This window comes from Vombatus ursinus, unplaced genomic scaffold, assembly GCF_900497805.2.
Source record: "Vombatus ursinus unplaced genomic scaffold, bare-nosed wombat genome assembly UNPS02014782.1, whole genome shotgun sequence".
Lineage (NCBI taxonomy): Eukaryota > Metazoa > Chordata > Mammalia > Diprotodontia > Vombatidae > Vombatus > Vombatus ursinus.
The window spans coordinates 4,355,331-4,381,910 of record NW_020954560.1 but is presented as its reverse complement, the minus strand read 5'-3'; the positions used below and the strand labels follow the sequence as shown (position 1 = coordinate 4,381,910).

The 26,580-nt window shown below is 42.5% G+C and overlaps 1 protein-coding gene across 3 annotated transcripts in view; it reads right to left on the bottom strand.

The window, feature by feature from the left end:
• The window catches only part of IGSF3 (immunoglobulin superfamily member 3), a 133,013-nt gene extending 110,399 nt beyond the window's left edge, over window positions 1–22,614 (bottom strand). For all 3 annotated transcript variants that reach the window (XM_027866745.1, XM_027866746.1, XM_027866747.1), the window contains exons 1-2: window positions 22,508–22,614; window positions 21,040–21,719 (exon numbers count right to left, since the gene is read on the bottom strand). In XM_027866745.1, the coding sequence (XP_027722546.1) occupies window positions 21,040–21,109 (70 nt within the window). In that variant the 5' untranslated portion in view covers window positions 21,110–21,719; window positions 22,508–22,614. The remainder of the gene's footprint in view (window positions 1–21,039; window positions 21,720–22,507) is intronic.
• Between the last annotated feature and the right edge of the window lie 3,966 nt (window positions 22,615–26,580).

Below are 26,580 nucleotides of genomic sequence, written 5' to 3'. Positions count from 1 at the left end.
ATGCCAGGCACATACAATGTGTATCTTCCTCTGTGTATGCTGAATTCTGACATAGCAGCTGTTGAACTGGCCTATGGCCTAGTAAGCATTCATTCACTCAGTAGATGCTTGCTGAATGAACAAGATTATCAATTAGAAATGTAAACACTACCCATGGAGCCTCTGACCAGTTTGTTTACCTAGCTAGGCTTATTTTTTACTTTTCTTTCCCTCTTATTTCATCTTCCTTTGTCCCTTTCACCCTCTTTTCTCTCGCTGTTTTCACAGCCTACCTTACACCTGGGTCTAGCCATGAATTCTCACAATGCTGATAAAGCCCTAAGTCCTATGATAATTAAAAATAAAGGGGTCTTCAGTGGGAAAAAAACCAACAACAGTACATTCTGTTTCAGAAAACAAAAAACTCTCATCAAATAAAACACTCTGAAAATGCTAAAATATTTAGCATTAAAATTAACATGAGATTATTATCTTTAAAGCTTCATTGGAAGGTCCCGGTTCAAAGGAAAATTTGCCAGTTCTGCCAATCAAACCAAGGCAAAACCTCTGACAACCTTAGAAAAGGAAACCTAAAAGGACATCTGGAAACATTGATTAACTATCATAGACATGTTCCATAGCCCTAGAGATGCTGCTGTTAATTAAGCTCATCTCCTATCCACAAAAAGCAGATAGACTGTAGGGATAGGTTGGGGTCAAAGTGATGTGGAACCACATGGCTCAGCTATGATCAGGTTTGCCTGGTGGTGTGCTGGTTATGACTACAAGATGGCAGAAATGAAATCACAGCCCACAGACAGAGAGGTTCTAGGAGCACCCTCCAACCTCACCCTTATGCCTGGAAAAGGACATGGTGGTTTGTTAATCTGCTGTCTTGGTTTTAACGGGATGATCTGAGTGACGACTTGACTTCTCAGCAAGCTAGCTCATGGGAAACTGACCACTCCCACAATGTCCAGAACCTTTAATTTGATCAACTGGCAATGAGTCATACCAAGGCCCTACAGCTCGCTGGTACTACAAACCACAAGCACATACCCAAGAGAACAAAGTTTAAGCACAGGCCATTCAAACAAAAAGACCTGTTCTGTTTCATTATCTGCCAGGCCGCCTTTCTGCTAATAACAAAGGGCCAGAATATATTGACCTTCTGCTCCACTTATAGGCTCCTAGATTCAGGACTAGAAGAAAAACTGCAATGGAGCTTGATCATAGGAACACGGATTTAAAGCTGGAGGGTTCTAGGTCAGTTATCTAGTGCAAGGGCCTCCTTTTACATGAGAAAACGGAGGTTCATCGAATTTGAGCATTAAGTGATTTGCCCAAGGTCACAAAGGCATACTAGGGAAGTTTGCAACTGCACAAATTAACATCAATGTTGCCCCCCAGACTACATGGCCAATGTCTTTTCCCAATATTCCCTTGATATTCCTCCTGGTCTTACTGAGGGTTTCACTTGTTACATGTGCGAGAGTAGATAGCTAAGAGGGCACTTTCTTCCTAGTGGTTTATAGGGCAATGGAAATTCCAAAAGAGAAAAAAACAAATGGAATGCCTTTTATCCCTGACAATATTAGTCAAGCCAAGCAATCATGGGCCTTCTCAGGTGGTTGTTCTAGCCACATGCACCAAAAAAACGAAAAGATCCTTAAGCCAAGAACGGTTCGGACAGTTCCATCATAATCATGAGGTGCACGTGGTTTGTTTTCACTGCCCTCTCCTCCTTATCCCTCTTCTTTCTACTTGTGAAATGAAAGCTTTTTCTCCCAGTAAAGGAATATAAATCCCAAAGGAAAGGATCCTTACCTGTGCCCCTGAAGACACAGCCCAGATAGTCGGCTTAAGCCAGATTCCCCACCACTGTTCCAATAGGGAAGAGGAAATTGCCTCTACTAGAGAGTGGGGGGGCCAGGTTGTGGGGGGGGGGGCTTTAATGAGAGACATCAATCAGCTCCTTCTAAAGTCACACTGCCATAGTTTGAGTCAGCAAGTTTTCAACCAACAGATTTCCTGAAGCTTTTCTCTTTTTTTTTTTCCTCAAAATGATTGTTATTACTTCTCTACCGCATTCTCTTGGCTAATGAAATTAGTCTTAAAATAGTCAGCAGAGTAAGGCCCCATTAATTTCAACTCTAGAATCATAGAACTTTATGACTAGAAGAGACCTTAGTGATTGTCTACTCACCTTCATTTTATAGATAAGGAAACCGAAAACCCCCAAGGGGGAAGTGCCCTCCCCAAGATCATATGACCCTTTGGTGGTAGAACTGGACTAGAACCCAGTTCTCCTGACTTCTAGGCCCTCTACCTCCCATGACTTCTAATTTAGGATTTATGATAATTCTAATGAGATCAGTCTAAAGCATACTATACCAGTCCCTCATAAAGAGTACAGTTAACGTAAACAAAGATTTCTCCTAGGACTATTTAAAATACACGTAAGAATCCACTGTTTTCAGTAGCTGAGTATTTCCACGGCAACATTTACACACAAACAACCGATATAGGCTAATGAAAAATCACTCATTTGCTCAATAAAGCAAGATCTCCAAAGGCCTCTTCAAGGCAATGATAGTATTGCAGACGGTTAGAGCTGAAAGGGACCTCACAGATCATCTGCTTCAAGCCTCTCATTTTACACACGGGGCCAGAGATGTTAAAAGACCATCTCAAGACCACACTGACACCAACATTATTTTTTCCATGGCACCTGCAGCCTTTTTTGTTAGCCTAGTTTATAGAAAAGTAACAACTCAGTTATTAAAAATATTCTAGAATTCAAATATTTTACTATTTCAAACTGATATTTTCAAATAGTACAAGTTAATAAGGTTTTTGCTGCTCATTATTTAAAAATTACATATGGGGGGGCAGCTAGGTGGCGCAGTGGATAAAGTGCTGGCCCTGAAGTCAGGAGGACCTAAGTTCAAATTCAGCCTCAGACCACCAAACACTTGACCATACTAGCTGTGTGACCTCGGGCAAGTCACTTAACCCCGATTGCCTCACTAAAAATAAATAAATAAATAAATAAAAATTTAAAAAAAAAATTACATATGGAGAGAGAGAGACAGAGGCGAAGAGAGAGAGAGAAATAAAGACAAAAAGATAGATGGGGGAAGGGAGAGGAAGAGAGAAAGACAGGGAGAGAAAAACAAGTAGTATAAGGAGTAGGAAGAATAATGATGTAGGGTTCAAGAGAACAGTGTAGAAATCCTGATGCTACCATCTTACCCTACCCAACTGTGTAACCTTGGATGAGTCAGATTTCCTCTTTGACTCAATTTCTTCATCTGGAAAGCAAGGAGATTGAACAAGGTGGCTCATTCCTATAACCTGTTTTGGAAGGACTCCTGAGGCGTTATGGATATAACTTGGAAAGAAACTTTAGATGAAAGAACTGGGGCAGCTAGATGGCTCAGTGGAAGTCAGGAAGAACTGAGTTCAAATCCAGCCTCAGACACTTAGTAGCTGTGTGACCCTGGACAAGTCACTTCACCTTTGTCTGCCTCAGTTTCCTCTATAAAATGGAGATAATAATAGCACCTACCTCCCAGGGTTGTTGTGAGGATCAAATGAGATAATATTTGTAAGGTGCTTAGCACAATGTCTGGCAGCTACATAAAAAGTTAGTTATTACCATTATAATATAATATCTTTATGTCTCTTTAGCAGATACAGTCAAGAGCTGGAAAGGATCTCAGGTAATCTCATCCAACCCCTACTTACAACTGATGAGATTGGGTGAGGATCAGAGACATGAAATTCCTAGCCCAAGGTCACCCCACAAGGTCATGGCAGAACAAGAAGAGAATTCCATCTCTGGAGCCCCAACCCAATGCATTTACCTCTGAGCATCGTAATGTTAATAACATACTAGTCATATGACATCCCAAAACTAAGTGACCAGTCCAGTCTCTGAGCCAGAGACAAACAAAAGAAAGTGCTCCCAATAAGAGGGTGACAAGCCTTCATTTTTCTTTCAAGGATGTAAAAAGTGATATGTTCTGCCTCCTTTGCCGGGCCACACAAATCTCCCAGATGCAGGCAGGATGATCACTGACTAGGAGAGATTATACTCAAAATGTCTTATGAGATTAGATATTGTGAATCCTCCACATGACTTCTTCCATCCCAGTTACAGCTCACAGAATAAGAGGCAGCTTGGTTAACGCCTTTGGTTAACATCTTAGTTTTCAAAAGAAAAAAAAAAGTCCAACCACAAACCAGGATGGAGCAAAGCAAGAAAAGATACATAACCATTGTAGAGAACAGCTCTGGGGTTGCTGGTTAGTTCCAGCACATAAGCCCATATGGCAGTCATAAATTTCCTAGCTAGACCAGCGTCCTACCAGATCTCTCATATTCACTCACTTTGTCCCAAAGCTAGCGGTTGAAGGTGAGCTTACTGAATAAGTTCTAGTTCTCCCTTAATTCCATAAAGTTTCTATTTGATGGTGCTTTAATTAAAATAAAGAACAGAATCATCTCTCTCATTTGATTATAGGGCTTTTCCAGTCTTTCCTCCATCTCATCACCCTGTTTTCATGTTTTCTCCTACTTCCCACTTTGTACTTATTTCTCTGTATAGCCTCTCAATAGAATGTAATCACTTTAAGAGCAGGCAGGGTCTGTCTATTTTTTTTTTTTGCACTGGAGCACCTAGCACGTAGCCTTGCCATACAGAAAATACTTCAATTTTCTCTTCTGTAAGAGGGTGAAAAAAAAATATAAACTTCTTAAAGATCATGCCAAATTTAAGAGACATCTGTGTGACTTTGGCCAAACTACTGAAACTTTCTGTGCCTGAGTTTTATCATCTCTAAAACAATGACCTCTAATGACCCTTCTAGTTTCAATCTGTGCTTCTGAGATTTTCTATTTACAAGAGAGATTTACAAATTCATATATATATAATGTTTCATTATAATTTTATTAAATGTTATAGATTATACTATAATATATGCATATTTCACGATGGTTGACAGCTCGTATACTATGATCCTGTAAACTGAAGAGATTCAATACCTTCCTTTCCCAACCTGAGAGCTGCTAGAATACCTAACTTGAGATCACCTCCTATTCAGATAGGAGAGGTAGAAGGAAGAAGCAAAAAGCCTTGGGGGGGGGGGGGGGGGGAGAGGGCGGTGTTGTGGGCGAAGTGTTCAGAATATAATTGTGGCTTGTACTGAAACATTTTGAAGCTTTATTATGAAATCGCTCTACAAATTGTCTTCAAACCTTGTCATAAGGGTTGTCTTGCCTTTGGGTAATGTTAGGATACCAGAAGGAATCTATCTAAATAATAATCTCTCTAATGTACTAATTTGTCCATCTGTGACACAAAATTCCCAAGGGCCCCAGCAGCCGTCTCTAAGCATGAAACTGGTCACCAGGCAGAGAAGGGTGCAATTGTAAGATAGACCTAACAGAAGATATTGAAGAAGGATGAGGCATCTGCTGCCAGGAAATCACAAGGGAACATCAAGACAATCCCCATCTGGTTCATGGCCATGTCTACACCACACATTTTGCAAGCCCATACAAAGCACCTTGGGGACAAGGAGCCTTGATGAATCAAGGCAAAGGGAGGGGGAACACACAATTATAGACAATGCCAATGATGATTCATTAGGAAAATACTGATAAATTCATTCTTAGATGAATGGCCTGGGGGAAGGGGGGAGAACAGAAGCAGGGAGGAGGGAAGAGCCCTGGCAGAAACAGGATTAGAACAATTTGTCTACCACTGATCTGATTCAACAGCAAGTTAAAAAATGGTAGGCAGATAGTGGTGTTCCCCCAATCCTGCCTACAGTAAGCTCTCTTCTTCCAGATAACTTTGATGATTATGTGTTCTGGGAACTCAATGGCAGTTTGAAAAGGGGACAAAGATTACAACACAGCACCACTATTACCAACAATTCCTCCAACACAATATCTCTAGCTGTAATGTGGGCACTCTCTCTGGTAACCAAAGCCAAATGATACAGAGCTAGGGAAAATATTGCAATCTGGTAGCAGCATGGAATGAACGCTGGGTTTAGAATTACAAGGCCTGGGTTTCAATTCTGCTTTTATTCATAACTATCTGGGTGACCTCAGCCAAACTACAGAATGGATCTGGGTCTCAGTTTCCTCATTTGGAAAATGGGAGAGGTGGACCTGTTCTCTAAAATCTCTTCCAGCTTTATATCTATGATCTTACAGTCTAAATGCTTAGGGCGGGTTGGGTTCATCAGAGGAGATGACAAAGTGAAGGCAGAACAACTCAACTCCCAAATGAACTTCAAACTGGGAAAATTGGAACAAAAATGGTCAACTGGGAGTCGTAGCTGAATAAATGAATTGAATGACTGGTTGTAAGCAAAATATCGAACTTCCCTCTAAGGGTTCAATTCATCAAGTCCAGAAGAATTATAATCCCAGGATACAGAAAGAACTGAAGCACAAAATTAGTGAGCTGTTGAAAAGTCAGGAAGAACCAGACAGGAAGTATGAAACAGGAGGTAGAGAAGAGGAAAGACAATGCAACGTATGTCGGTGACACTCATTTCAATTCCAGTAAAATTTTAGAGTATAAAAGGGCTGGTTAGAAAACATCTAAAAAAAGAATGGGTAATTACTGAGAGCCAACTGAGCTTCACTGATAACAAGTCATATCAGACTACCCACATTTCCCTTTCTGTAAGTTCAACCAGACTTGTAGATCTAGGGGAACGTCACTGGCATAAGGGAACAATGTTAGAGAAGTCTTCGACAAAGTCTTTCACGCCACCTTTGTAGGCATAAACGGAGAGATGTGGGCTAGCTGACATAAAGTTAGGGTGGTACATGACTGCTTAAGGGATGGGACCCAAAGTGAAGCCACTGATGGCTCAAAGTCAGTTTGGAGAGAGGTTTCTGGGGGCATGCCTTAGGGAATCTGTCCCTGAGCCCAGGTTATTATTATTTTTAATCAGTGATGTGGATGACAGTTTAGTTGGTATATGGCATGAAGTTAAGAAGGAATAGTTACATATTATATGACAGAAAGAGGACCCAAGAAGCTCTCAACAGGGGTGTCAGAGTGATCAATTCAATCTTCTTGGACTGAACTTAGAACTCTTAAATCCTAAATGCCAGATATGGGCAAATGGGAGCAATATTCAAGACAGGTCAATAAAGTGACTGGAGTTGACCAAATTCACAGAAGAAACATGTGTTAGAAGATCAGTTTTCAAGAATATCTCAGAGAGGTGAGGATAACGAAAGAACAAAAAAACTCATAGATATCATTACCGATAAAAAAAAAGTGATAGAGAAAACATGAGAAAACCTCAAACCATATGCCTCTGCTCTCAGCTCTATAAAACCTTTCTGAAAATGATCTACACATGCATGAAGGCTCATTCTTTATAAAAATATGAGCAGCAAAGTGGCAGGCTTTCAAAGATGACTTTCATATACCTGAATGAGAAGTGTAAAGAATATAACAGCCCATTGAGTCTACTGATAACAATAACAAGTACATTTGACTAGGTAGGGCAATATGAAGCTTTAAAGATTCTGCAGTAACCTTCAGATGCATGTTCAAATCATTAGAGACTTGATATGAGATGTAACCACACTGACCAGTCACGCCAATAATCCTCTAATTATTAGCATCACATGACACATGCCATAGAGAGATAAGTGGTATTAACTAGTAGATATAGTGATGGTCTCAGTAAGAAAAGGAATAAAGGGGGGGGGGGGGGGGGGGGGGGGGGGGGGGAATCAAGTCTCACCACTAATATACTGGCAGTAAAATTGTTCCAGGAGACTCTAATATGCAATGGGCAGAGAAGTTGGTGATCTGCATTGGTAAAGGGAATTTCCATACATTAATGAAATAATAGTTCCAAATACTTCACTCTTCTAGGGAAAAAAAAAAAAAAGATTTGCCTAAGGTATTCACCTCTGCTTGAAGGACGCCCTGCCTAGAGTTCAAATGCAAGAAGGATTCCCTATAAGATAGTGAAATCCTCCATACACTCCTGTTTGCAATGTGCTGACTGCATCAAACCAAGGTTCACCTTAATGAAATCTATGGCCAATAAAAAGAGATGGGCCTAGGAAGCCATACCTCAAAAACCAAGTAGATGAATTCATATCATCCAGATTATGACACAGATGAGCAGCCTATTATGTTATTCCAATGAGCTAAATCCAGAATTAGAAGGAGAGCAGGCTGAATTGAGTTTCAGAAACTGCACAGCACTTTCAATGATCCAAAGCTGCTGCTGACATAAAAAAGAAATCTTTTTAACTCTAATATACTCCTATAATTTTGTGATCTCAGGATGTCACTTAATCTCTCAGTGCTCCAGGAATCACTGTAAGACTATAAGTTGCAGAGAAGTTGCCAATCCGCATTAGTAGAGGATCTCCCTCATCTCACACCCAAGAAGGCATCTGTCCAGTTCTTCTCTCTATCCTCCCGATGACATCAGATGGCTGCCAATCACAGAACGTTACAATTGCCAAAAATCAAAATGGCGGATCACTCAAAGGTAAGTGAAGAGATATATAATGGGTAGAATGAGGCTGTAGCACATTACCAATGACAATGTCCATGCAAATGGTAGATTAAAAGATATCAAACACATGTATGATTAGAAAAGGAGGTAGTCCAGTCTTTGTAAAAACAAAAAAATACCAGATGGAAAACCTAAGTGGTTTTTTGATACTCAAAAACCATTTGGTACTTTGGTTTGGTGGTACTCAAAAACTGTTTAAAAAACAAAAACAAAAGGGCAGCTAGGTGGCGCAGTGGATAGAGCACCAGCCCTGGAGTCAGGAGGACCTGAGTTCAAATTCAGTCTCAGACCAGACACTTGACACTAGCTGTGTGACTCTGGGCAAATCACTTAAACCCAATTGCCTCACACATACAAAAAAAAACAAAAACAAAAAGCAATCTGAATTATTACAGGGCTTTGGATTCTTTTTTTTTTTCAATTTACATTTTTTTTTTTAGGCAGTTGGGGTTAAGTGACTTGCCCAGGGTCACACAGCTAGTAAGTGTCAAGTGTCCGGTCTGAGACCGGATTTGAACTCAGGTCCTCCTGTCTTTAGGGCCAGTGCTCTATCCACTAAGCCACCTAGCTGCCCCAGGGCTTTGAATTCTTATATGGGAGATTTGTAGGCAGCTCTGGACAAGAATCATACAGGTAATTACCATCTATGATGATGGAAGGAATGTCCATATTGATTAACCTGTATTGATTTTATTTTAATTATCAATTCAACAAACATTAAGCTTCCACAATATGGGGGGAAGGTTGTGGGGGTGGCGGGGAGATATATAGGTCTGTCCCTCAAAAAATTTACATTCTAACTGGAGGGATACAATGAAGTAAACTACATGAATTGAGTTGGGGGTAGAGAGAAGGTTTCAGTGAAAAAGTGATAACAGAGTAGACCTAGGAAGCAAGATAAGATTTCAGAGAGGTAGAGTCTCTGAGAAAATACATACCACAGCTTAGGTGAAAGTGCTGAGGCAGGAGATAGAGCGGAAATATACAAGAAGGACTCTAAAAAAAAAAATTCCCCACTACAGAAGTGGGGAGACAGCATAGACTGTATTTCATATGGAAAAGATCTAACTGGGGTGAGGTTCCCTCATTATGAACTCAGCATGAGTCAACGTGACAGCAATCAGGAATCTGTCCTTAAGAGAGACACAGTGTCCAAGGCCAGGAAGGCCTGTTTGATTCTGCCATTAGACCACAGCTAGAAGACTTCATTCAATTCTAGGCACCTCATTTTAGGAAAAGAACCGACTAGCTAGAGTGGCCAGAACAGTAAAAGAGGACTTTGTACCATGTCTTGTGAGGGTTAGTAAAAGGAGCTGAGTACAGCCGACCAGGAGAAGGGGAAGACTAAATGAGGATATAATAGCTGTCCTCAAGTATTCAGGTCTACCACATGGAAAAGAGACTCTCCTTGTTTTCCTTGGCCTCAGGGGGAAAATACGGATATAAGGGCATAGAAACAGATCAGGTGAGATACCAGGGGAAACTTAACAATCAAAGCTGTGAAAAGAATAATGGGGTGCCTCCAGAAGGAATGGGCTCCCTGGCACTTGACTTCTTCAGAGAGAGGCCTAATAACTACTTGTCATGGAGGGGATTCCTGTTCTGGCACCAGCAAGATGAATGACTTCAAAGACGCCTCCCAATTTTAATTCAGTGAGTCTATGACAGGAAGTGACAAGCAAAAGAGGTTGCAAAATTTCTTCTTTGGAGGTCCTTAAAGAAAAAAAAATTAGATGCTTATCTGGTTAGGGTGGTATAGGCTTGCTTCTGCCGGAAGGCAGGGGTTGGTCTGAGTTCACTTCCAAGGTTTCTTAAAATTATTTATGTCTCCTGGTTTTTTCTTCCCAGAACAAGGCTCTCTTAACAAGCTCCATCATCAATGCTACCAAAGCAACCCTTTTTTTTGGCAATAAAATTCAACCTTATTTCAATGTACAAAGATAACTCTCTTAACAAAGAGAAAACTTTGTCAGTTCCATGGATTTTCTCAGGCCAGGACAGTAATTAGAAACTAGGCCCAGAGGTGTTTTTGACCTGGTAAATGGCCTACAGCTTAGCAGAGATATTGCTGCTGAGACAATCCAACATTTCTTACAATGAAATGAATTTTTTTTTTTAAAGTACTCCTGACTTCTGTGACAGAGCTTGATTCCCAGGGGATTAACCGAGTTAGATCTATCTGCTACAGGTTGGAACAGATCCTCGGGCCAAATTTGATCTGACCTGCCTTCTCCCAATCATTCCAGGGCACTGGGAAAAATTAACTCCAAGTACTGGCAGGACAGACTGTTTCAGGCATCAGTGACTACAGCTCAAGCTACTTGTGGGTTTGTTTGTTTTTTTAACCATGACCTGGGTCTCACTGAGTTTTCTGGTTATCTTTATCTATGCTTTGAGTACCAGAGCTAGGCCACCATAGCTCTTCTTTTCCTGGAGCCATAGGACAGTTAGGGAAAGTGAGAGAAGAGTTAGGAACAACCCTCCCCTTCAAGACACACCCAGCACACAAGGGAAGCTCCCTCTTCACGTGGCCAAGAGGCCTTTCAATCAATCAAGAGCCAAGGATTAAGCACCTACTCTTTGCTAGGCACTGGGCTGGCACTGGAGATAAAAAGAAACCAGCCCTGTCCTCCAGGAGTTTATATTCTAATGAGGAGGGGGAGGGAGAAGAGAGAGAAAGGGGACACAAAATGCACATGTGCATATACAAAACAAAGCAGGTACAAAATAACCTGGGGGAAGGTACTAGCAGCTGGGGGAAGGGAAGGGAAGGGAAAGGCCTCATATAGAATACATACCTTCCCCTGTTACCTTGTACCAGTTTAGGATATGTGTGTGTGTTATATATACACACATATGTGTGCCCATCACATATGTATAAATAAAACCACAAACACTTGTTATATGTATATATTATTTTATATAACATATGTGTATGTATATACACTATACAAATTGTTGTTGTTTGTCCTTCATTCTAGAAGAGGACCAATGATGTCAGGAGGTTGATGTCTCCATCTGCAATTGAATTAGATTTAAGTGAGGCAGGGCTGTGCAAAGTCAACAGCCTCACTCTCTCCTCCCGAGCCATCTGGGTGCCATGGCAAGACAAAGATCAGGATGACTGGAGATGGCCCTGATGCAGTGGCAGATCTTGGCCATTTGAAGCTAAGGTCTTTCCCAGGTCTCAGAAAGCCCTTTCAGTGATCAAGGCTAGGTAAGAAATAAGGCCCCCCAAAAAAAAAAAGGCTTCTTTTACCTGATTAAAAAAAAAATCAGTCTGGGAGGGGAAGATCCTCAGGGTTTCTGGCCAAAACAGAAGCAATTAGGGTCAGCTAGGTGGCGCAATGGATAGAGTACCAACCTTGAAGTCAGGAGGACATGAGTTCAAATCCAGCCTCAGACCAAACACTTGACATTTACTAGCTGTGTGACCCTAGGCAAGTCACTTAACCCCAGTTGCCTTAAAAAAAAAAAAAAACATCCAAAACAGAAGCAATTGCTATTTACACTCACTCTGAGTCATCAAAACCCAAACAATGACCAAGTGAGGCTTGGGCTGGGACCTACTGTTGTGTGAGTATGTGTGCATATATAATTGTATATATATAATATCATTGTATGTGTATATTATATGTGTGTGTGTATTTTACACACACATATTTATCAAGCACAGATCTACATTTCTCAAATTGGAGGCCCTGGGTTCAAAACCTGCCTCAATGTCTACTACCTCTGACTTTGGACAAGTCTTTGTGATGAGGATGGGATCCAGACCCCAAAAAGGAAAAACTCTGGACTTTCCCAACATGGCCAAATCTCTGGCGTTAGCCTGAGGCTATAATCCCATCAACTGGCCTTTCATTTCGGCTACACCCAATCTCCCAATTCTCTGTTACCCTAAACCTAGTTTAACCCTCCACAGTCTTACCTCCCTATGGCCCCAGGCCACTTCCCATCCTTAATCTTATCTAGGCTCCATTCTGCCTTGGCCACCTAGTCCAGGTCCCTGGAATTCTATTACCTCATAGACTACTTGGCCACTCCTAGATCCCTCCCACAGTCTTTCTGTATATAAGGTTCATCTTGTCGCCATTAAGAGGCTCTGATTCTTATAATCTAGCCACTGCTTAGATTCTTAAAATTTAGCCAATAGCTCACTAGTGTTCAGACTCCTTAAGAGTCTGCCCAATATGACGGATGTTCGAATAAACCTTGTCTTAGGCTGAAAGAAGGCTTGGGTCGAATTCTTTTGGGCAGGACCCATGTGTTGTGATTTTGGGGTCCCAGGACCCTAAACCCGTAAACCTCATCATTTGGACAAGACAAATCTCCTGGTCTCAGTTTCCTCATCTGTAAAAATGAGGGAGGGATGGATTTGATGGCCTTGACGTCCCTGACTGCTCTGGAGCTATGCCCCTATGTTCTGGGCACCAGGTAAGGCTCTGAGGATACAGAAGAAAGAAAGAAACAATCTCTGTTGTCAAAGAGCTTACTTTCTGATCAAAGTAATCACTAACATTTGGGTAACATTTGACAGACATCATCACATTCAATCTTTATAATAACCCTATGAGATAGTACAGGTATTATTATTATCCCTATTTTACATGTGAGGAAACAGGCTCAGAAGTGACTTGTCCAAGACCATGCAGCCACTAAGTGTCAAAGGAGGGATTCAAAGCTGGGTTCTGCACTAACTCCCCTCCAAACCCAGCACTCTTTATTATACCCTGCTGCCTCTCCAACCATGAGGAACCTGCCCACCCTCCAGCCTGCAGCCTACCACCACTCCTCCCTTGGGTTCCACCTTGAGTTTTGATTTTTCTTCCTAGTATATCAAGAGCCTGGGGATTCATCTACTCCCAAGGATTCAATCATCCATCTACAACCAGGAGACCCAAATCTGGGAGCCCAGATCCATTGAGTGCTCTGCCCTTAAGACATCTTACCATCACTAGAGTGGAACTGCTTTTACCTGCCTCAGCCCTCCCATAATAGCCCAACTTCTCTATCAGGGGGGACCCTATCATCACTTCCCCAATATTCCAAGTCAGGACCCTCAATAAACCTCTTTCTTTTTCCCTGAGCATGGAAATCAGTTTTCCAAATTCTGCCACATCTTTTTTTTTACATTTAATTTTTATTTTTTCTCAATTATACATAAATAAAAATTTTTAAACCTTTTTTTTTTTTAGATTTTCAGTTCCAGAATCTCTCTCTCCAACTGCCACATCTTTCTCACAGCTCTTGTCTAAATAGTTCTTTCTTCTCAACTCTCCCTTTGAAGATCAGGCAACAGATGAGGAAACTGAGGCTCTGAGGGTTACATAACTAGTCTAAGGACAAAGAACTGTTTATTGAGTGGCAGAATTCCAGTCTTCTACTCCTAGTCCAGTGTCCATTTCATTGAACTCCATTCTTCCTTTAATGCAAACGGATTTAATTTCGTTTAATGTAAATACCTTCCTGTCCATCTGTTTTTTTTGACTCAAAGGATCATTTGATACAGAGCTTGAATAGACTTCAGGGGTCACTTAGACCAAGTCCTTAGAGTGGAGCTTCTCAAAGGGCGGTCCAGGGACCTCAAGTGTTTTTTTGGGGAGAGGGGTCTGTAAAATAAAAACTATGATACTAAGGCTTTCTAATTTCTAATATGGTAAATATTGATAGATAAATCCTTTGGATGGTCCTCAATAATTTTTAACAGTAGAGAGGGGTCTTGAGATCAAAACTTTATAGACTACTGCTTTAGAATACTATAGATGGGGTTAAATGGGTTGGCCAAGACCAAAGAGATAAGAAGAGGCAAAGCTGGGATTTGAATCCAGGTTCTCTGAATCAACCACTCTTTACGCCACACCAAACTTACTATCTGACGTTTCTGTTTTCCGACTGACAAGTTATTAGAGGACGTTTATGTACTGGAAAGTCTCTGTTTTTATTCGAGCTCCTCAGGGAACAAGGTACTCTTATGAACTAAAATTTTCCATTTAATGGAGGATTGGGCAGAAACCACTCTTTCCTCATTGAAAATCTCCCTGAAAAACACGAGTCTATTTCCTTCCCAATGCCTAGCTGATTTCATCTTTCTTTGATGATTCAAGACCCTGCTATGCTGCAGGGGTCATTTTGCACATAAATTATTTTAGATGAAGATGTAAAAGATTTGGGCTGAGTATGTACTGACCCCAGGACATAGCTGAGAAGCGGCTTTTAATAAATCCCTATCATTCTTCTCAAAGTAGGGTGGGACACCAACAGCCTCTTTAACTGAGAGTTCTCTGGGTGAGGTTTTCCTCCCATTTTCTTCTTGCAGTGCCTTGCATACAATTAAGAGCTTAATAAGTGTGTCTTCATGGGGTTTGGCACTAAAGCATTTTCCAGAAAAATATGCATGATTTTTGCACAACCATATCTTTTTTCCCTCTTTGAAAATTAGGTGGCATTCACACACAGGTGTCTGAAATTCTCCTAACATGAAAGCAAACTCTTCCCAAAGAGCATCTGTGTTCAGTCTGATGCAGCAAAGAGCACTGGATTTGGAGTCGAGAAAACACAGAGCTAGGTTGAACCTATGGCTCCCATATTCACTAGCCACATGACTCTAAACAAGTCACAACCTTTCTGAGCCTCAGTTTATCCAAAAAATGTGGACAATCATACCTGTGATACCAATACCTCCCAGGATTGTGAGGAAAACTGTGTCAAACGTCTCACATTTAAATGATGAACTGATTATTTAAATGTGAGATGTTACTGTCCAGAGCAATGTGCTACTCACTAAATGGAGTTTCACTAACAGAATCATGGATATGAAACTGAAAGGAACCTCAGAGGTCAATCTAGTTCAGCTTTCTCATTTTACTGATGAGGAAACTGAGGTCCACACACAGAAGCTAAGTCACCTAGCCCATGGCTATGTAGATAGTAGTCATCAGAATTGGAATTTGAACTCAGGCACAATCATTTCAAATCCAGCATTTTTCTCACTATGTTGTTGGTCAGTCATTTTTTTTTTCAGTCATGTCCGACTCTTTGTGATCCTATTTGGGGTTTTCTTGGCAAAGATACTGGAGTGGTTTGCCCTTTCCTTCTCCAGCTCATTTTACAGATGAGGAAATTGAGGCAAACAGGGTTAAGTGATATGACCAGGGTCACACAGCTAGGAAGTGCCTGAGGCCCGATTTGAACTCAGCAAGAGGACTCTTCCTGAATCCAGGCCTAGCATTTTATCCACTATACCCTAGCTGCCCACTATGGAGAACACCAAATGCATATTGGAGTACCTAGAACCTAGGAAGGACAATAAGGTATAATGAATCTGGAAAGGAAGGCTAGCACCATGTTGTGAAGGGCTTTATATACACAATTTCATTAGTTTGGCCACACCCCTATGGATACAAATCAAAACCCCTCTGTAATTTAGTAGATCATCTGGGAACAAAAATCCATTATCCTGTGGCCAGTAATCACAGGATAATAGATTTAGAACTGGAAAAGATCTCAGAGGTCAAATAGTCCAACCCCCTCATTTTACAGATGAAGAAACTGAAGCCCAGAAATTAAATGACTTGCCCAGGACCCCACAGCTAGTAAGTCTCTGAATCAAGATTCAAATCCAGACCAGGATCCAGACCAGAATCAGGAGACACCATGTCTAGAACTCTACTCACTACACGCGATGAGCCTCTCACCAATTTGCCCAGTCTGAAAAACTAGCCTAGCCTTCAACCCATCCCTAGTTTCCCCCTGGAAGCCTTTCTAGCATGGTAGGACCTGGTGTTGATTCTTACCTGGCACAATCAGCTAAGCACCAGGAAAATACTGTGTCCTGATACTCTAGCATTTAAAGCATCTACTGTTTCCCTTGGAAGCTTTCTTTGACTTCTTAGGAGATAGGTGATAGCTTCCCTAATCCCTCCCTGTCCAAACAAGTTTCAAGCAGAATGGAAGCTCTTAACTTAGTGACTCTTGTGGTTTGTCAATTTGGGGGTGTTTTTTTTTCCTCCAGTGCCTAGCATAGTGCCTGGCAAACTGTGGGCATTTAAATAATGCCTGTTGAGAGGGAATCAAACAGGAAGCTTCCCCTACTCTACAAATACACTTAATCCTGTATTTGTAGATGGCCTGGTAGATAATGCAAATGAATACCCTGTTAGCTGGGTTATTTGTTCCATGTTTGCTCCCAGGATGGCCAAACTTATTTCCTCACCCTATATTTGCAAATGGCATTTCCATTTTTTAATATTCCATCTTGAAAAGAGATTTCAACCTGCTTGTAGCATCAGCCTTGGTGTGGAACAGCTATCTCTTTCTTCACAGTGCACAGATAAAATGAAATTTTGCTTTATGACCTGAAGTTCAGTACTCATCTCTCTTGGTTGTTCCCTTCCCCCCTCCTGTCTCTCACAGGAAAGAAAGTATGAATCTATTGTCACACACACCTACCTTCCTGTCATTTTCACAATCTTTTTTGAGTATGCTTTCAGTCAAAGGCACTCTGTTCTCACCCCCTTTCTGTGTTTATTACATTCACCACCACCAGCCCCCCACACACACCTGGCTCCTGGTCTGGCCTCTCCTTATGGATACATCAACATTCTCAGCAAAATTCACTGCTCCATAGTCATTACTGATGGACTCTGGAACTCAAAGGGGATTAGGGAGATGTGGGACAGTTTACAGAGCAGAAGACAGGTTAAGAGTGAAGGAGTAAAGGCATATTGGTAATTAGAAAAGGGTGGAACTAATTCTATGCAAAGAGAGAGGGGCATCAGTTCTGGGCAAGGAAGGAGGGGCTCCAGCCAGGAAGAGGCAGGGAAGTGCTAGGCACTGGGCAGGAGGGGCCAGATGGGGGAGGGAGGAGATGATGCGGAAGGGGCACAAATGTAGCACAAGGCACCAAGAGCTGCATTCAGACTTTTACAAATTCAGAGCTGAAGGAGACCATAGAGTACAGAAATGACTTATCCAAGGTCATAGTACTAGTTCTTGGAACATCAAAGATAACAGTGCCAGACTCAGGCCCTGTAGCCCTCCTCTTTTACAACAATAGATCCCTACTGCACAGAGAATAAACACAAACTCCTTTGAGTCTGACCTTTAAGGCTCTCTATAATCTGGCTCCAACCTACCCTTCCCACCCTATTTCATACTCCTGCCTTTGGCTTACTATCCTAGCTGGCCTCTTAAACAGCTCCTGGTTCTCTTCCTATTTTGTGCATTCACAAGCTCCTTGCCGTATCTGAAGGTGCTTCCTCATCTCGACCTGTTAAAAATCTTCTCCCTTAGCTTAGAGATTCAGGTTAGAGGACACCTCCTCCATGAAGTCTTCCCTGATCTCTCTGGCTAAAAGTGCTCTCTCCTTCAAATTTTCCTAGAAGATGCTGTCACAGTCTACTCTGCAACAGACATATGTGCATGGGTATAACAGATAGAGTTCAGGACTTCAGAGACAAGAAAACTTAGGTTTGAATCCTGTCTCAGATTCTTATTCCTACATTCCTCTGGACAGGTAGTCACTTAATTTCTCAGGTCCTCAAGTGTGCTCATCAGTTAAATGAAAGGGTTGACTTGGATGGTCTCTGAGGTCACTGACAGTTCTACATTTCTATGAACCATGCGATTTTGGTCCTTCACTCTTAGCATGCCTCCTACTCTGTTAAGCTGCCCCTCACGCCAATCCTATGAGCCTTATAGGTAAGACATCCTATGGTTAGCCTATGATTGACTAAAAGGGGTCTTCATTAAAAAAAAGAAAGTTAGAGAGAACCAGAATCCTTTTCTAATACCACTTAAGATGATGTTTGTGACTTATCCCTTCAAAGCTTCCCTGGAAGCTTATAGTGACCTGATTTCACCTGTACAAACAGGTGTGTGAAGGGATGGGGGTTGGGGGGAGAAGAGGAAGGGAAGCACAAAGCACAGCTACCATTCTTAGCCACATTCAAATAGCCAGAAGGAAAAAAGACACAAATGCCAACTTCGCCTTCTCTGCCAGCCTATTCTCTTCCCCATCAGCCCCACCCTCTTTCATTTTATCCTAATTTCTCAACCCAGTCACACACCCCATGGATTTTCCAGATTTTTTTCCCCCTTCCCTAGGGAAATCACCCTCCCTCCAAAAAAAAAGTAAACTGAATTTAATACAACCTTCAAACATACAGAAAGCATTCTCCAAAGCAAGACAGTATCTGGGCATGGATAAACAATCATAATGGTCTCCTGCCTAGCCCGTTGTCTTTTTAGGCCCTTCCTACCCCAGAACTTCTGGAGGACGTCTGGCTGAGCTTGCTGTTATCCTGAGACAGACAAGGGTTCTTCTCATATGGCAAAGAAAGTGACCTGGATTTCTGGGAGGGAAACTGACAACCTCTTTCAGAGAACAGCAAAGAGGTGGCTGGATTCAAAATTCCGGCAGGAAGATCAGCCTAAAGGTCCTAAGGATGTTTGTTCCCTTGCTAGATGTGAAAATTTGGGGAGGGACAAGATAACTGTTCTCATGTCTCTGAAGAGGTGCTAGGCAGTAGAGAGATTATGTCGTTTAGCTCCAGAGAGGGGAACCAGGACTAATTGGTCAAAGTTACAGTTTACTATTTTTTTTTTTTAAATGCAAAGTACTTGGGCTAGGCATAAAGGCTAGGCAGAAATATGAGATTCTTAAGGCAAGTACAATCTAATTGGGGGGTGGGGAGAGGCACACACATCTAGACTTCAGAATTGGAAAGGACCTCAAGAGATCATCTAGTTCAAAAGCCCTCATCTTACAGATAAGGGAGGTCCAGGGATGGACACACCATTCTAAATGCATGTAAAGCCAAGATCTGAACCCTATTTCCTCTGACTCCAAATCCATTGCTTTTTTTCCACTACTAGATCATAGGTAAGGGATAAGTATGATGGCATCTTGCCATGGAAACAACACTATAAAAGGTAGTGGCATACTCAAAATTCAGAGGAATAAGTCATATAGTGAGGAGTTGGGGATATTCGTGTGTGTGTGTGTGTGTGTGTGTGTGTGTGTGTGTGTGTGTGTGTGTTAGGGGAGAAGCACAGGCAGTACCAAATAAGAGATTCAGAGAATGTCATCTACTTTGAGTATGGACGATCTCTACTACAACTAAAGCATTTTACATTACTCAATAAGATTTCAGGGCTTTGAAAAAGGTCTGGGTTTCCCCAGGTGAGGGGTAGGGGCCCACTCGGAGCTGGGAATTCTCAAATGGGTCATGGAAAGTGGTTCAGCCATCCCCCTCAATTCAGCCCTATTTTTCCAGCCTCTGTCTTCTCTAAAGCACTTATTTGCCTTTCCTGTATACGAGCGATCAAGAGCACGGATTCTCAACAGTTTGCGGTCTAGAGACAAATGAGAAAGAGTAGGAAGAAAAAGCAGAAAGAAAAACAAACTTCCGGATTTTCCCCTCAATGACAACCTGCCCCCCCCAATTAAATCTTACATAGCACTGTTTTATGATGCCTTCCTGATGTATTGTTATTATTATGTATTATAACTCTCTCTTTCGCCTGTTAACAAACTGTCATAATAAGTTTAAGACAGCTTTGTGATTTAATTTTTCCACTCAATAAAATGCCATGAGGTAGCCTCCTTATACCATGTGGTCAGTGGACTACTGCCTCCAGAGTCAGAGAAACTGGGTACAAATGCTGCCTTTGTGACCTTGAATAAGTCTTGGGTCTATTTAATTCGAAAATGTACATGGAGATGGGAGATGTCACAGCCCCCCACATCAGAAGCAAACTGCCAAACCAAATTAAAATATCATTGGGAAATATTTAACAAAACAAATAAAAACACAACACAACACAGATAATGTTAATTTGTGGTTTTCTAAGTCAACAGCAGTTTCTGTCTGAGTATGACACCACTTGAGATGGCCCCCAGATAGGTGGTCCCTTCCAGCTGAAGCTCTATGATCTATCAAGATGTACAATGACACTCTACACACATAAAGTGCTCACTGAGTACTCAACTAAACACACAATCCATCAATCATTAGTTCCCACTAACTGCTAAAAAATCAAACAAGACAAAGCCAACTCGTCAGAATCAACAGAAAAAATTACTCTGCTTTTAAATGGATGCACACTACAAGTGGCTATTGTAGCATTAGTGTTTAGGAAAAAGGACAAGGGACCAGCTCACAGAAGACCATTGGCCACCCCTCCCTTTCTCCCCCAGTACTCTGGATACAATGAAAAGAAAAATGAGAGCGTTTCAAAAGGATCACTCTAAGTGTCTGCCATTTGGATAAATGACTGGTATTTGTCGAGAATACCCTTCCCTGAGATTTCTCTGTCTCAGAAATGGCCAACACAATGACCTTTTCATTCTGTGATGCACACCAGCGGCCTCCTGGGGTCACCCACAGCTCAGTGTGGATGGAGGAAAACAACCATCAGTTACAGGAGGTTAAACTTTCTCGTCTACTGAATTGATGAAAGCACATCCACTTACCCAGTAACACCAGGGAAGCCAGAGCTTGGAAACAGCACTTCATATCTGCTCCTGGGAAGGGAGAGAACATGTGGCCCTTGCTTTTCTCCCAGTATTTGTTCTCTATTCCTTAGCTGGTCACTTCTGAGTTCCAAAGGATCTCTTTGGAAGTGGAATTTGACGGGGAGAGGAGAAGCAGTTTATGGAAAAGGGGGGCAGAGGGTAAGGTAAGGCATCTGGGAGCTACAGCACTGCCCTATACTAAGTGAGGTGTCCAGATTCATCCTGAAGCCGGTCCAGTTCTCTGCCACATTACATGTCCTGCTCTGTTTCCGGACTCACAGCGAATCCTTTGGGATTAAACCTCAAGCAAAACGGAGAGAAGAGTTTTTAAAAATCCTTTCATCCACCAAAGCTGAATTATACGGGGATGTCCTTCGCCTCTCCAACAATGCAACACGCTCTGTAGCTCAGGATTGTCCAATTAAAAAAACTGGTTTAGTCAAAACCTGAGACACCCCTATCGGAAGGACTGGCAGCAGGTAGGAGGTATTTGGGGTTTTTCGTCAATGGGTCCACTTCTTTGCATTGTCGTGAGGGTCACAGCCCTACCTCCTGTTTCAGGCCGGTCCGATGAACACGAAAGCAAGCTGGACTGTCAGCAATTCCGAAGCAGCCATATAAAAAATGACTCTCGATTTCTAAAACAAGCAGATTGTCGTAAAAGATAAAAGTAGCAACAGCAAGACCTAGACAAGACAAGCAAGTGAGGCGTCCTGAGATCTGGGACTCGTTCCTTGGCTTTGCTAGGTCTGACCTTCAGCAAGTTATTGAACAGGCCCGTGCCTCAGTTTCCCTGCCTGGGTCAGAGTAATACTGGGAAGATCCTTGCTCCTGGAGTACTTTTGGGAAACCTACACTTCTGAGATTTCCCTGTGCTTTCTTCCTAGTCCCCAAGGCTTTGAGTTGGCCCCACCCTCTGAGCCCGAGCAGGCTGGAAAGGGGTTTGGAGGTACATCAGGGTGCCCTTGTTCCCACTTACTCCGCTTCCTCCTCCCCCCTCCCAAGGCCCGGCCCCGCCCCAAGGGACCCCCCTCCTAGAACGTGGGCGCTTAAGGCGCCTGCCGGGTCCCAGGTGGCCCCGCTATTGTTTTACCTTCCCGGGTGTTTGTTTTGCGCCGATTGTAAAGAAAGAAAGAAAGAAAGAAAGAACGAACAAGGGGAGGGGAGGTCCAAACATGGAAAACCACTCCCCCAGAATGGGAGCCGGGGGCAGGCAAAGGGGACTGGGAAGAGGAGGGCCGGGGGCGAGCTGCCCCCTCGCCGCCAGCCCCGAGCGGAGCCGGCTCTCGGCCCCGCCGTCGCCCCCCGCTGCCCGCCTCGCCCGGATCTCACCCCCGTCCTTCCTCGCTCGCCTTGTGGCCCCTCCGCTCGGAGCCCCGCGCCCGCCCCGCGCCCCAAGCCCCGCGCCCTCCACCTTCTCACTGACCTGGTCCCCGGACCTTGCCCGCTCCGCCGTGATTTTTCCGTAAGCCTCAAGGGACCAGCCGCTTCCTCCTGCAACCGCACCAGCAGCTGCTGCTGCTCCGAGGCGGCCCCGCCTGTGTCCCCGCCTCCTCCTCTTCCTCCTCCTCCTCCTCCTCCTCGTCCTCTTGGCTCACCCCCGAGCCGGAGCCGGCTCCCGGGAGCCGAGCTCCGAGAGGAGATGGCAGCGCAGCGGCTGAGAGCGAGGCAGCGAAAGAACGAGCGACCGACCGAACTGGGCACTCACCGCCCCGCCCCCGCCGGCCCCGCCCCTTCTAGGCATTGTACAGCTGGGGGAGCCGGGGCAGATGTGTGGGCCACCGTCACCGCTGGCCGGACCCCTTCCCCTGCGGCGATCCAGGCTGCCGGCTTGTAGAGTTTTGTTAGGTTTTTGTTTTTTTTGATTCCCAACTAGAAGCCAGGAGGCGTGGGCCCCATTATCTCGTAACTAACTCTCTAGTTGAGCTCTCTGAATTTCCTCACAGGCTCTGAGACACATCTCTTTTGTTTAAAAAAACGTATTTGCATTATGTTTTGAAGTTGTTAAATCACTGCAACCTCCCAAGGACCCTTCTGTATTGGGAAAAATTTGACCTACAGTAGATCGGCAGTGCTTAGCACAGTGCCTGGCACATAGTAGGTGCTTAATGTTTATTGACTATTTATTGATTATTCTTTCCAACAACAAACATACTTAGCATCTGCTGGGTGTAAAGCTAGTGCCCGTGGATAAAAAGCTAAGGTTCTCGCCCCCTGGGAACAGCTAGTCTAGTATGGTCCAATAAATTCGAATGTGATAAGTAATAAGAAAAGTCCACACTGTTAACGAAAAATATATAGGAGTTAGTCATCTAATTCAACCACCTCAATTTTTCAGACGGGAAAATAGATGCTCCAAGGTTAAATGTGCCTGTTCAAGGTCACACACGTAGTAAATTACAGAATCAGGATTTGAACCCAGGACTTTTTTGAGTGAAGAGCTAGGAACTTGTTCCTGAACTACTCTGCCTCAACTTAAAAAAAAAAAAAAGAGTGCCCAATGAGGGTCTTGAATCTACAGCCTTTCACTGGAAAAGGAACAGGTTGAAGGTGAAATCCAATGACTCCATTTTTGGACCTGTTGGGTTGGAGATGTAGGTAGAACAACAAGGTGAAAGTACAGGCAGCAATTGGAAATTGCATTTTAAGAAATAGTCCAGCTAGATTTAATCCCTTGTTACATTTCTGCAAATATCTACTGAGAGCCCAGCATTGCTTCAAACCATGCCAAGAGCTGCCAGGGATACAAAAGAAACATGTTACATAGCATCTGTCCTCAAGGAATTTATAATTTTGTTGAAGAGGAATAAAACGTATATCCAAAATAACTGGAGAAAAATTCATAGCACAGTATGTACAGTAAGAGACAATAAATTTTATTGGATACTTATCTCAGCAGCAGGACCATAAGATTTAGAGGTAGAAGTGACCTTTGAGATCAATGTTGCTGAGGCTCACGCCCTCATTAGAAGAAAGAAGGGTTTGAGAAAAACATTTTGATTTTGACTGTTGGTGACAATAATATAAATTTTCACCAACATGTTCCTGCCCATTTTGGATCAGTGGGAGGCTTTGCAGGTTACCACAACAGCTACTGCTCAGTTATTTCTGGAAACTTTTCGGACGATTCTCCTGCTTATACTTCCAAAGAATCTACAGGCATTAAGAATGCAAAGAATGATTCCAGAAACAAAATATGATTCACAGAGGCAAGACACTTTAAAGACGATTTAGGAGAAAGTGCAGATTTTCAATCCACCGGTCTGGGTAGAAGATGGGATTGCCCAGTGGGATGCTCAGTTCAAAGCTGTTTCTTGTGGGTAGAGGTAAAACAGAAATCCATGGCAGGATATTCATTAGGCATTCATTCAATAAACTTTATTATGTACTTCCAGGATATAGAGGACTACTTTGACAATAAGGAGATAACAAAGTTCATACAAGACATTATCTCAGCCCTCATGGAGCTTACTGTCTACTTAGTAGAGAATAAAACAGAAACCCACAGAGCAATAATCTACATCATATAATAACTTGGTCTAGAAATGTTTGTGACAAAGTGCTATGTGAGGTCTGTGTGGGGAGCCCCAATACCAATGGTGCAGCATAAAATGATATACTCTATTTTCTTCAGCATTAAAGAAACCTTTACATGACCCCACGATTAAAGAAACCTATCTATGACCCCAGCATTTCTTCCTTCATGGCCAAATCTCTTGACTAGGTAGTTTATAGGTGCTGTTTCAATCTCCTCATCACTTTCTTCTCTGCCTTCTCTATTTCTTACTTCTAAGAAATTGCTCTATTTCAGGGGACCTAAAGCCATCTCCAGAATTCTGTGAGAAGAGCTATTGAACTGTTCATTCCCTTTGACCCAGCCAGCCTTCTCGGCATCCCTCTGTCTCAGGCCCACCTCCTCTTTCTGGGTTCTCTTGTTTGAAACATACTATGAGGCCACTTTTGTGTAGTGGTGAACCTTACAAGCAGCTGACCTGGCCCTTGATACTTTTTTGGGGGGTGGGGTGGTGTGGGGGTGGACCAGAGCACTGGAAACTGCCAGTAGAGGAATGAGGGTGAGCTAAGTCTAGTAAAGCAAAAAGCAGATACCAACTCTCAGACTCACAAGACCACATCGCATCCAACCGTCACCTCCATTGCTTTAGTCTCGAAGAAAGACGTGGTCTTCGTCCATACAAACTCCAACTAAACTTGCTTACTAGCTATATATGCAATGGATAGAGCAACAGTTCTGGACTCAAGACCTGAGTTCAAATCCAATGTCAGACACTAGCTGTGTGACCCTGGGCAAATCACTCTTTCTGTTTCAGTTCTTCAACTATAAAATGGGGATAATAATAGCCCCGACCTCCAGGGATTCTTTCAAGGATCAATTGAGATAATATTTGCAAATGTGCTTAGCACAGTGCCTGGTCTGTAGGAGGTACTATGTGAATGTTAGCTATTATTATTATTATATGTTGAAAGTAATTAATGTCTGTGTATAAAGTATCCTAACAATTTTTCAGACTTTCTTCCAAAATTCTCACTGGGATCCTTTATTTTTGTCCATTTGGTCACAGTCACTTCTCTATTTTTACTTTTTTTTTCTGCTTTGCATTAGTTCATAAAGGTCCTCTGAGATTGTGAGGGGTTGAGAAATGAGTGGGAGGTGAAGGTGTAGAGAACGAGTCTAGACAGCTTTTTTCTAGCAGTTTGTGAAAAGGAATAGAGTTATAGGAGGTTAGCTCAAGGGGAGTGTTTTCAACAATGGGGGAGTTCTGAGCATGTTTGTAAACAGCGGGGAGCATGCCAGGGGGAAGTGAATCAACTTAAAGTTAGGTTAGGGAGAAAAAGGGAATTAAAAAGGCAAAGTCATGGAGGAGATAAGAAGGGATGGGATGGAGGAAGCAAGAGAAAAAATCATTGGGACCAAGAGGCCAAACAAAACATCCCAAGAAAACTTTAAGGGAGTAATGAAAACATGAGGCATAAGAATAGGTAATATTGATCTAGCTCTTACAATAATACTTTATACATTTAGTTTAATTTAAAACATAGATATATACATTTATAATTTAAACATAAATAATTGATAAGCAAGTTTAGTTGGTTTCACTGTTGTTCGAGGTTAATTTTTTAATAACATGATTTAAAAAAAAAGAAGGAATGATAAGGTAGTCCATAGGAACTTCAAGGCTATACTAATCTGGGGTACTAGGGGGGGCAGAAGTAGAAGACATGGGCATTGACTTGAAAAAAGTTCAGAGGATTTCTGCATTCATCTGCTGTCATCAGTAATACTTAATATTGACAGAAGCTGAATAGACATATCAGTACTTGAAGTAAACTCCACACTGCTCTACAGAGTGGTGACTTCCTGTCTGGAATCACCATTTTAGCAAGGACCCAACTATGTTTCATCTAACTCACATATGATCTCTCTCTCTCTCTCTCTCTCTCTCTCTCTCTGGACTTTCCTTCTCCCTACCAATTTATCAT